At 34.7% G+C, this 12,500-nt stretch overlaps 1 protein-coding gene across 1 annotated transcript; it reads left to right on the forward strand.

Annotated features, from left to right (window-relative positions):
- Window positions 1-418: 418 nt before the first annotated feature.
- On the forward strand, window positions 419-1,190 carry LOC134267355 (GTP-binding protein Rhes-like; the record flags this gene model as incomplete). Its single annotated transcript, XM_062749578.1, has 3 exons — window positions 419-563; window positions 662-835; window positions 961-1,190. Coding segments are annotated over exons 1-3 (549 nt in total), but the record flags the coding sequence as incomplete, so codon positions are not given.
- Window positions 1,191-12,500: the final 11,310 nt, after the last annotated feature.

Raw genomic sequence — 12,500 nt, forward strand, 5'->3', positions numbered from 1 at the left:
GAGGACAATTAAAGCCTTTAATAAATTTAAAAAAAAACAAACAAACAAATCGACAGTCTGGACAAGGAATTTCTATCATAGCCACCTAAACAACTTCGTTACAGGAGATGGGGATTAAGAATATGAATAGAGGACAATGAAGTTCTTTGATATATTCTAATGATAAATACAATTCAAAAGTATATTTATAAACTCCTACGTCACAAAATGCCTAAACCAAGCGATTTCAGGCATAATTTCTAAATACGAATACGAAAATGTCATGTTCGCGTCTTTCTTATTAGTTTACAAATAATTATCAATTTCTGGTGAAAACTTTAAATTCAAGCAACCAAATTCAAGCTCGTTAATGAACGTTAATTAAGAATCTGTAATAAATAAGACAATCTGTCTGTAAAATTTTATTTACGAGTAAACCATGAAGGTGTTGAGAGTAGTCATTCTGGGAGCAACTAAAGTTGGAAAAACAACACTTCTGAATACGTTTTTGCAATCCCCCTCGGAACATGGCATAGAGTCTAACGTATCCAAAGATGTTCACAGTAAAACGATCCTTTTTCCAGGTAAAATTTTAAAAAAATGTTTTCAAAAATATCTTCAGCTTCTTCAAACTGTTTCAAGAAAAATTATATATTTAATAAATATTGAGATGTGTTTGTAGATGGGCTGTATCATCGAGTGGAGTTTGTGGATATCAGTAATCTGGATGAATTTCCTTCCATGAAAGAAGTGTACATCCAGACGGGAGACGCGTTTGTCGTCATGTATGCAGTAGACAACCAGCAATCGTACACAGAGGCCCAGGTCATATGTAAAGAAATCACCAGGCTAAAAGGTTGGTAAACCCAATGGACAATATTTAAACTTGAAATACAAGCTAAATTTAAATTCTAAGCTTTACCTCAGATTTTATAACTCAGATTTTCGTTCGTACATGTATATCATGTTAATGTTTTGTAGGTCAATGGTTCAACAATATAGTACTGGTTGGAAATAAACTCGATATGAAATCAACCCGGAGAATTTCCACAGAAAAAGCATGGGCAAATGTTCCAGAAACTTGTCTTTTCACTGAGACCAGCGCAAAATTAGGTCTAAACATTAAATGTCCATTTACTCTCCTGTTTGACAATTATTTGCAAACGGTTCAGGAAAATGAATCATCCAACATGGAAATGAAACGATATAAAGTTAGAAAATCGGCAAGCATCCAGATTCAACGAAAATTCTCCATTCCATTTAGAGGTCGTCTTTATACCGTTTAAGACGACCCTTCTTGTTTTGTCGAAAAGATGTTCCTATGTATATTTGTATCAAGGCTAACGATAATAAAAAGACTTTTTAATCGTTTATTTGTTTGTTTCGTGTTTATTTGTTGTTTTTTTTTTCCTACTTCAAATAGTTTTTCAAGTTCATCAATTTTTAGATGGTGTGCGTTCGCATAAAAGTGTGAAAGAAAAATCACTATACAATACAATAAAACAGACATTATTTCAATAATTTGAAAGCTTACTTTTACATTGTATCTTTTAAATAATTTTTTCTTGGTCTTGACAAAAAACTTGAAAGTGTGTTTCGTTTGAACTTTTTTGTTATATTCTTACGCGTTAAATAGTTTCAACAATAAATTGCTTTCTTTGGTTGTTAGTACGGGAATTAACGTCGCAGCTATTGCAGAAAAATAAATATAAATAGTATTTTTAGGTCACCTGAGTTTGGAAAATAAATATATATATATATAGTATTTCTAAGTCATCTGAGTAAACTCAGGTGACCTAATCTTATTTGTTTACGTCAGACGTACGTCGTCAATCGGTCGTAAACTTTTGATCATTTTCAGCTTTTTCTCTGGTACCACTGAGCCAATTTCAACCAATTTTGGCATATAACATCTATGGGTAGGGGGAACAAAAATTGTGAAATTCATAGCCCCTGTCCCCCTGGGGCTTGTGGGGTGGGGCCAAAACCACTAAATGCAATCTTTAAAAATCTTCTTCTTTACTCCTGGACATCAAGCAGTCAAACTGTTGGCATGATTGTAATCAATATTGAGTCTTCTACCAAAACTGTGAAATGCATGGCCCCAGGGTCAGGGGTTCTAGTGCTAGGGCGGGGCTATATAGATTATGTAGTGATAATGCATTATTTCTTTGATAACCTTCTCATCTGCTCATGGGTATTGAACAAACTAACAAAGTAGAAAATTATGATGATCAAGAGTGCCTCTTCCAAAATTGTGAATTTCATGGCCCCAGTGTCAGGGGCTCTGGTGTTAGGGTGGGGCTCTATTGATTGTATAGTGAAAATGCATTAAATCTTTGAAAATCTTCTTCTCTGCTCCTGGATATTAAATAAACTAACCAAGGTACAATGTTATGATAAAAAAAAATGACTCAAAATTATGAATTTCATGGCCCCAGGGTCAGGGGTTCTGGTGTTAGGGCGGGGCCTTATTGATTATATAGTAAAATTGCATAATTCTTTGAAAACCTTCTTCTCTGCTCTTGGGTATTAAACCAATATGTACATAGTTATGATGAGGAAGGATGCTTCTTCCAAATTTGTGAATTTCAGGGGCCCTGGGTCAGGAGTTCTCGTATTAGGGCGGGGCTCTTATGATTATATGGTGAAAATGCATGAATTCTTTGAACATTTTTGTCCTCTTAGGTATTATGCCAATGATCTAAGTTCATATTTAGAGAAGGCGCCGAGGGGGGGGGGGCAATTTGCAAACAATTTTAGTAGGACAATCCATTTTCTGTACTCTACCTAGCGTATAAAGTGAGAGCAAAACATTAATTTGTATGAAAATAAGCTTTCATTTAAAACTGATATTAAATTATTAAAATGCTTGACGGCATGGTAATTACATGTACCAGATTACATGCGGATGGGAGCCTCTTTCCAAATCTGATATAATCCTCAACTATGCTGCATGAAAACTGGTACAATGTTTTATGCACAATAATTTATCAGCAAAGTTAACTGAGAAAATTACACAAACCTAAGAATATCAGTGTTTTTCTCCAGATTGTCCTTTTGCGTTTCAGACTACCATTTGTCGGCTGCTGTGTGGTGTCTCAATCACGTGACACGATCAAGGGAGATAATTGGTACAAAACAAACATGCTGTGTTTGACTCTCAGATAAACTGATTTAATAAATAACATTAAATCCTATTATGCCAATGATCTAAGTACATATTTATGATGAAGAAACGTGTCTCTTCCAAAATGATTAATTTTTGGGCCCCTGGATCAGGGGTCCCAGGGGGAGGAGGTACTTAGTCTGAAAAAAAATTTAATACTTTGAAATATGCTCTTTTGTTTTAATCAACCATTTATGATGAAATGAAATAATTTATTATAAAATTTCCAAAATTTTGAAATACGTGGCCCGAGGGTCAGTGGTTCCTGTGGTAAGGGGTGCACAACTGGTGGTTATTACATGATACTCAGGTGACCTATAAGGCCCGTAGGCCTCTTATTTTTTATAATCAACAAATAATATAAACCTTACAAATTGTATATATTTCAGTAAGACTCTTTCACATTAAAATCATACAACATTTTTATTTCATATATTTTAAAAAATGCAAATTTGTTTAAATTCTGACGTCTCTTTTGCATGAGTCGGCATCATTATTTCTTCTATATATTTGAAAGACGATACAGGTGTTACATTATAAGCTTGTTATAATAATTACATCTGTAGCTTCTCGTTTGTATGTCCGAATTTTCTCAACCAGAATGCTACAGTTTTACAGTTTTGAATTTTTAAAGATTTTTCTTATGTACAGTAAAAGAGGGTGTATATCCTTCGTTTGAACAAACATGCTTTTCTTTACAAAAGTTATATTGTGTCAAGTTTGGTTGAAATTGGCTTAGTAAATTTAGAGAAGATGGAATTGTGAAATGGTTACAACGACAACGATCAATTTTTTTTACCAGAAAAGCTCACTTGAAACTTTTTCTCAGGTGAACTAAAACGCAACGTTTTATGAAAGGTACATGCTTATGAATTTCTAAATTTTTTTGGCATTGATCATTAAGATAAGTAAGTATGTACAAAGGCATGTCTTTTGAAGTACCTACAATCGTGTAAATTAGCCCCTGGGAACGGAGTTCAAGGGAGTATAGTAACGCGCTTTTGTGTGTTTGAGTGAGCGAGTGCGAAAGAGAAGTAATAATACATAGGAAAAAAAATTCGAGGGGATGTCCCGCTTAGCAGAACTTTTGTTTGATTTTTCTTAACATGAAAATTATTGAAAACCAGAAGTCTCTGTCGAGACTGTAGCTCTACTAATTTGTACTTAATAAAACAAAGGAAGAGAAAAGTAGCAGTTGGGACTTGAAACTTTAAAACGGCAATAAACAGAAAAATGATCCTTGACGCTCATCAAAACAAGAGGCCCACGGGCCTATAGGTCACCTGAGTATTGTGCAACAACTTTCAAACAATTAAATTTGGTTCGTGTTTAAACCGGAGGCCATGAAATTCACAATTTACAATTTTGAAAGAGGCACCATTGCTTATCATAATTATTAACTTAGCATGCTTACTATAGACTATTTACTTAATACCCAGAGGTAGATCAGAGTAACAAAGAGAAAATGCACTTCCACTTTATAACCAGTTGTGCACCTCACCCCAAAGGAACCACTGACCCAGGGCCATATATTTCAAAATTTTGCAAATTTTATCATAAAATGATTGATTAATACGAAAGACCAGATTTCAAAGCATTAATTTATTTTCAGGCTATGTAACCAACCCCCCCCCCCCCTTTGACCCTGGGGGCATTAAAAACCACTTTACTAGATGCACCTTTCTTCATCATAAATATATATATACTTGGATCATTGGCTTAAAACCCAGAAGCAAAGAAAAATATTTACAAAGAATAAATGTATTTTTACTATATAATCAATAGAGCCGCGCCCTAACACCAGAACCCCTGACCCTGGGGCCATAAAATTCACAAATCTGGAAGAGGCACTCTTGCTCATCATGACTGTGCTTAGTTGTGTATTTAATACCCAGGAGCAGAGAAGAAGATTTTCAAAGAAATAATGCATTTTCACTATATAATCTATAGAGCCCCGCCCTAACACCAGAACCCCTGACCCTGGGGCGATGAAATTCACAAATCTGGAAGAGGCACTCTTGCTCATCATAACTATGTGCTTAGTTAGTGTATTTAATACCCAGGAGCAGAGAAGAAGATTTTCAAAGAAATAATACATTTTCACTTTATAATCTATAGAGCCCCGCCCTAGCACTAGAACCCCTGACCCTGGGGCCATGAATTTCACAATTTTGGTAGAGGACTCAATGCTCATTACATTCATGCCTATAGTTTGCCTGCTTGATGTCCAGGAGTAAAGAAGAAGATTTTTAAAGATTTCATTAATTTTAGTGGTTTTGGCCCCACCCCTCAGGCCCCAGGGGGGCGGGGACCATGACATTCTTTTGTTCTCCTCCACCCATAGATGCTGTATACCAAATTTGGTTGAAATTGGTTCAGTGGTTTCAGAGAAGAAGCTGAATATGTTCAAATGTTAACACACGACGGACGACGACAGACGAAAACGGATAGCAATAGGTCACCTGAGTTACTCAGGTGACCTAATAAAAACCGATGCACAGAATTAAGTATCTTAGTATAGTCTACTTGTGTGCCAAGTTATATTGAAATTGGACTAAAACTGTAGAAAGAGTATCATGTTTAAATATGTTTGTTATGAGTATGGAGCTCTCTTTATTTCCGACAAAGGTGAATTCAAGGAGGCAAAGGGCATTCAGTATTGGAAAGATGGGATTCATCTCTCAGACAAGGGGACGTCGATGCTACTCAGACGGATTAATAGGGAAGTTTCAATTCTACGGGGAAATTCCGGTCGAAACATAGCGGACTCCAATGCAAGTTTTTACCAGTCTGTGACTTGCTACTTCTGCAGTGAACACGGACACACATCGCGCCACTGTAGACACGGACGAAAGCTTGATTGCTGGAATTGCGGGGAATTAGGACACAAGACGAAATCCTGTCCTTACATGTTCTAGGTATCAGGCAAAGAATGCGTAGCCGTAAACAACCGTACTAAATCTATATCAAATTCTAGTTCTTTTTCTATCCTTAGCATTATTTGTATTGAATGTAATAACTTTCAATGTTTATGTGACGATACTGATAACTGTTATAACTCTACAAATTCTAAATTGACAAGAGAACCACAAGTTAAATGTAAGAATCAATCGATCACAAATTCTAAAAGTAGCCCTAGTTCAGCTAAACAAACTACTGTCATTTCTCCTATGCCAGGCTCATTCAATTCTGTTTCACAAGTAAAGAAAACGGTTCCTCTGACCCATAACAATGATATTCAAACAACACAAAAAAATCAAGGATTTGGATTGGTAAAAAAAGGTTTACGATTCGGAAATTTAAATATTCGTCATATTATCCCCCAAAAAGATGAAATTAAACTATTACTTCAAAACAGACAAACTTTAGATATTTTAGGTTTATGTGAAACATTTTTGACTGAGCAGATAGGCAACTCTGAATTGAATATTGAGGGCTTTGTCTTTGAAAGAAAAGATCGTTTACTAAGGGCAGGTGGTGGAATCTTAATATACATTTCAAATGAAATTTCATATAAACGTAGAGCTGATTTAGAAATCAGTAACATTGAGACAATCTGGCTAGAGATAAATCTGAAAAATTCAAAACCTATATTTTATTGCTCTGCTTATCGTCCACCATCTGCCCCCTCCTGCTGGGCGGAGGACCTAGCAAGGGAGGTGAACTGTGCCTCCTGCTGTGACGATACTGAAATAATTTTATCAGGTGATTTCAATATTGATCTAATGAAAGACCCCCCACAATACTGGGCATCTGCTTTAGAGGAGTTTGGACTTTCACAGATAGTTACTGTTCCTACTAGAATAACAAGTACTTCAAATACCTTAATTGATCATTTTTATACAACGAAACCAGAAAAACATATGTGAAACAAATGTACCCCCTATTGCTATATCTGACCACTACCCTGTATGTTTGACACGGAAAACTAATTGTATACAGCGTAGAGGAAAACATACTGAAATCCAATATCGAGATTTTAAACAATTCAATGAAAATGAGTTTTTAAGAGATTTAGAAAATGCAAATTTTAACTCACTTCTTGAGCTAAAAGACACAAACGAGATCATGAATAAATTTTATGAATTATTTAATGATATTCTTAACAAGCATGCCAAAGTAAAAACTAAAAGAGTCAAGACTGAAATTCGACCTAAATGGCTTACTCAGGAAATAAATGATGCTAGACATTTACGTGATACATACCATCTACAAAGAAATTCAGAAAATTACAAATTTTGGAGAAATAAAGTGACACAATTAATAGATCAAGCCAAATCAAAGTATTACAAATCAGCAATTGAAGATAGTTCAAGTCCTAAAGAAATGTGGAGTTATTTAAACCAATTGGCATCAGATTCAAAAAATTCCACACCTACCCGTATAACACAAAATGGTTCGGATTTCGAAGATTTACAGGATATTGTTGATATTTTTAACAAACACTTTACTGAAATATCCTGTAAATTATTAGCAGATATGTCAGTAGAAAGTTTTGATTCAGAATTATTAAATAGTTTTACAGAAACTAAACTAGGGAAAGAAAATGTTTTCAGTATAAATCATATAAGTGAGTTTGAAGTATTAAATATGTTGAATACACTTGATGTAAACAAGTCGGCCGGTATAGATTTGATTGGACCTCGTCTTCTAAAGCTTTCGGCAAATGTTATATGCAAATCTATTACACATCTTATAAATACTAGCATCACTAATGGAGTATTTCCATCCCGTTTAAAACAAGCAAAAGTTACTCCTATTTTCAAAAATGGCGACCACGCAGATCCAGGGAACTACAGACCGATATCCATTCTTCCAACATTATCAAAATTAGTTGAAAAACACATAGCCAATCAGATACGTAACTTTACCTCTAGCTTTGATCTCTTATTTAAATCACAATCTGGATTTCGATAATTTCACTCATGTCAAACGGCTCTAACAAAACTTACAGATAATTGGCTACAAGCTATGGACCAAGGAAATTTAGTAGGCATAACTTTCATCGATTTTAGCAAGGCATTTGATTTGGTTAATCATGATATTCTTATAAGTAAACTTCAATCATATCACTTTGACCAAATGGCTATTAAATGGTTTCAATCTTATTTAACCTCAAGGTCTCAGTGTGTAAAAATAGGTACATATTCCTCTGATTTTTTGCCCGTCACAGCAGGAGTGCCCCAGGGATCTATCTTAGGTCCCCTATTATTTTTATTGTATATAAATGATCTCCCTCTACATGTAAATAGAACAGATATTGATATGTTTGCTGATGATGCAACCTTACATACATATCATAAAAATGTAGAAGATATTGAAAATGCCCTAAACTCTGATTTGTGTCAGATAGAAAATTGGTGTTCCAAAAATCAAATGGTGTTAAATACCAACAAGACAAAATGTATGCTCATGGGAACTCAACAGAGAAAATCAAGAATAAATTCCCCTGAACTAAATTTATATGCGTCAAACAAATTAATTGAAAATGTTGAATCTGAAAAGCTTTTGGGAGTACATATTGACCATTCATTGCGCTTTAATTATCATATTGACTCAGTTTGTAAATCTTTGACTTATAAATTGTATACTTTACGCAGAATTAAGAAGTTTCTTCCCTTACACACGAGAAAAATATTTTATAATGCATACATTCTGCCTTCTTTGAATTATTGTCTTACTATTTGGGGTAATGCGCCAGGTGCTGGCATAGATAGAGTTTTTAAATTGCAAAAAAGGGCAGCCCGGATTATTTTAGATGTAGCTTATGATGCCCCTTCACTACCATTATTTGAAAAACTTGGATGGCTGACCATTTATGAGTTAATTGATTTTCATAAATATGTATTACTGTACAAAACACTTCATGGTATGGCACCAACATATTTAAGAGACTCCTTTGAATTTATTTCCTCTAATAGTTATGTTCTACGATCTGAAACGAACTATGACCTTCATCTACCAAAATATCGAACAAATCAATTTAAAAATTCTTTTCATTATTCTGGAGTTCATTTATGGAACAAATTACCTTTGCATATCCGTTTCTCACCAACTGTACAAACTTTTCGTAAAAATGTAGAAAAATTCATTATAACATGTAGAAACTAAAAGTTATATAATTTCATGTTCTTGAATCAATCTGTATATGTACATGTTTTTTTCAGGTCACGTTGTATTATTTATTATAATATTGTACGATGTTTTTAATGTTGTATTATTGTGAATGTGTTTAGAGGGCCCCGAGGAAGACTAGTGCATTGCACTAATCGGGTTACCCTCTTTAAATAAAGTATTATTATTATTATCATTTTGAAAGATTTTCACAAAAATTTCTATTTTTAGTAACCACGGCAACACCGTTCATCGAAATCAAAAATCGATATACAGAATAATTATATATTTTAGTGTAGTCTACTTGTGTGCCAAGTTATATTGAAATCGGACCAAAACTGTAGGAGGAGTATCATTTTGAAAAAAATTCACAGAAATTTCTATTTTTAGTAACCATGGCAACACCGTTTATTGAAATCAAAAACCGATGCACAGAATTATGTAACTTAGTGTAGTCTACTTGTGTGCCAAGTTATACTGAAATCGGACCAAAACTGTAGGAGGAGTAGCATTTTGAAAAAAATTGTTTACAGACAGACAGACAGACGGACGGACCAGATGTATTACTATCGCATAAGCTCTTCTGGTCTCTGACCAGTAGAGCTAAAAAATAGGTTAGAAGCGGGTTGATTTCTCTATCTTCCAGTATCAATTAAAGAATAGCATCCTCTGCTATCTTTTTTATGTAAAAAAAAAAAAACAAAAAACAAAAAGTTTCATTATTAATTAAAATTTCGTGGCAATATGGACTTTTTTTATTTCGAGCCACAAATTACTAAAACAAATCTTAAGCTATTTTCTATACATACGCGTGTACCAGCCACCTTCATCAATTAAGTGATATAATTAACAAAACGTCAATATTTACATTATATTGTGAGTAATATAATTGTGTCTAATCTAGTCTCTACTTTTTCAATCAAAATAATAAACACATCCTGAAAGATATTAAATTCTCTCTCTTATTATTGGTGCAATTTAGCTATTGGTAAATGAATCCGGGAATACTTGCTTATTATTTAAGTTGTCGCTCTACAATGTGTTCGTCGCGACAAAACTGTTCAATACCTTCAGTATTGAGTAAAGCCAAGAACTAAGTAGCTGCAGATCTCTACCGTTATATTGTTTTATAATATATAGTAGTATTTGATATGGTAAAAGATTAAATAAATATATAGCCTACAACATTATTCTGCAGACCTGCAGCTATAAACTGGGATGACATCCTCAAGGCGTACAGTGAAAGCACTTCAAATTTCTGAAACAAAATGTTGAGAAAATTATGAAAATCAAAAGATGCATTTATTTTAGGGGGAAATGTATGATTGGGTTCTTCAGTAAGGAATATATAAAAAATGTCTTCTTATTCTATCCGAGCTAATGATAAATGAAAGAAAAAATGTGAAAGCTCACATACCCCAAGCGTGTCCTAAATGTCTGCAAAGTTTGACGAAATTTTGTGCAGCGGTTTAAAAGGAGTTGTGCTGACAAACTGTTCATCGCTATATTCAAATATGGCCAAAAATCTAAGTTGAAAATTGCCAAAATTTCCCCAAAAAAAAAAGAATCGGAATTGTAAGAGGGGAAACTTTTAAAAGGAATTTCACAGAAATTTTTTTTTCTAATAACCATGGCAACACCGTTTATCGAAATCAAAAACCGATGCACTATTCTATGTATCTTAATGTAGTCTACTTGTGTGCCAAGTTATTTGAAATCAGACTAAAACTGTGGGATGAGTAGTTTTTTTAAATAATTTAAGTAATTTCACAGAAATTTCTATTTTTATAACCATGGCAACGTTCTTTGAAATCAAAAACCAATGCACTATCTGTATCTGTAGAGTTATGTCAAAGTAACCAATAATGGCTTTTTATAAGACGGAACCCGGGAGAGAGCTGTGCCCGGGAAACTTATTGACACATGCTGTCGAGGGCGGATTTGAATACCTCGACAGATTTCGCGCACACTATGAGGTCGGGTAGATGGTTCCACTCTATGATGGTGTCAAAAAAAGAACGATGATTCGTACTGTTTTGTTTTCCTTTTCCACTTCAAAACACTTAGAGTTCAGTTTTTGCCTTTTTTTTCTCAGAATGTTTGTAGTCTTGCAGTTATCAAAAGTTTTCAATTTAATTTGACGCTTTAGTTTTGATTTTGTCAGAAAGTTTTGGGTTGGCAGCCACGGCACCAACCCCTCTACCACCTTATATAGCATTATGAGTCGCACATTTGTCCTTCTGTCCTCTAAAAGGTGGCAATTCTAGTTGTGTGGCCATTCTGTTGATTATCCTTCCTCTCTACTTCGGTAGTCTCTTTTGATGAAAGGAAACTCTCCCCCCACTCTTTCTAATTTATCGATGTCTGATTGTTGGGATGGATCCCAGACTATAGACTCATATTCCAAAGTAGACTAACCATGGAAATATAGGCTGTTTTTTACATTGTTGTGTACAGCTTAAGATTTCTCCCAGAAATCTTAGAGTAGACTAGTAGACTTTTCGTGAAACTTACTTCTATGGGTAGACCACTTCATATCTGATGAGATCTGTGTACCAAGGTAGGGTTTTTTTGCACCTGTTCTAGTATGTGGTTATCCCAAAGGGGTAGAACTTGTTCGTTTTTTTGTTTTATGCTCATGATATAGCATTTCTTTGCATTAAAGCGCATGCCCTATTTTTTTGGGCCCCGATCTATAGTTCATTGAGGTCGTTTTGAAGGATCTGGTGATCTCTAAATGATTTGATTTGGCGGTAAAGAAGGCAGTCGTCAGCAAATAAACGTACTTGTGAGCTGAAAGCATCGGGCAACTCGTTTATATGACAGAGGAAGAGAAGGGGTCCAAGAACAGTACCCTGAGGCACTCCCGAGCCAACTGGCATTTCTTTCGACGTCTCGCCTTCGACTACAGTCCTCATGTTCCTTTGTGTAAGAAAAGTGTTAAACCATTGGAGGATATTTCCTTTAACACCATACTGATCTAATTTGTGTAGCAGCTTTTCATGTGGAACTGTGTCACAGGCTTTTGAAAAGTCTAAAAATTGCCAAGTCTGTTTGGATGCCCCCGGTCATAATTTTGAAGTAATAGTTCATTGTTGTTATGAGCTGCGTTTCGCACCAATATCATGATCTTAATCAGTGGTTCAGCATTGTGAGTATTTTGTTGGCCTCTGCATGTTTAAGAATGTGTCTGCAAATAATGTGTTCTAGTAATTTGCAGCTTACAGATATTAGCGAG

Source organism: Saccostrea cucullata, unplaced genomic scaffold, assembly GCF_032062105.1.
Source record: "Saccostrea cucullata isolate Sc308-1 unplaced genomic scaffold, CSIRO_AGI_Scuc_v1 ctg15628, whole genome shotgun sequence".
Classification (NCBI taxonomy): Eukaryota; Metazoa; Mollusca; class Bivalvia; order Ostreida; family Ostreidae; genus Saccostrea; species Saccostrea cuccullata.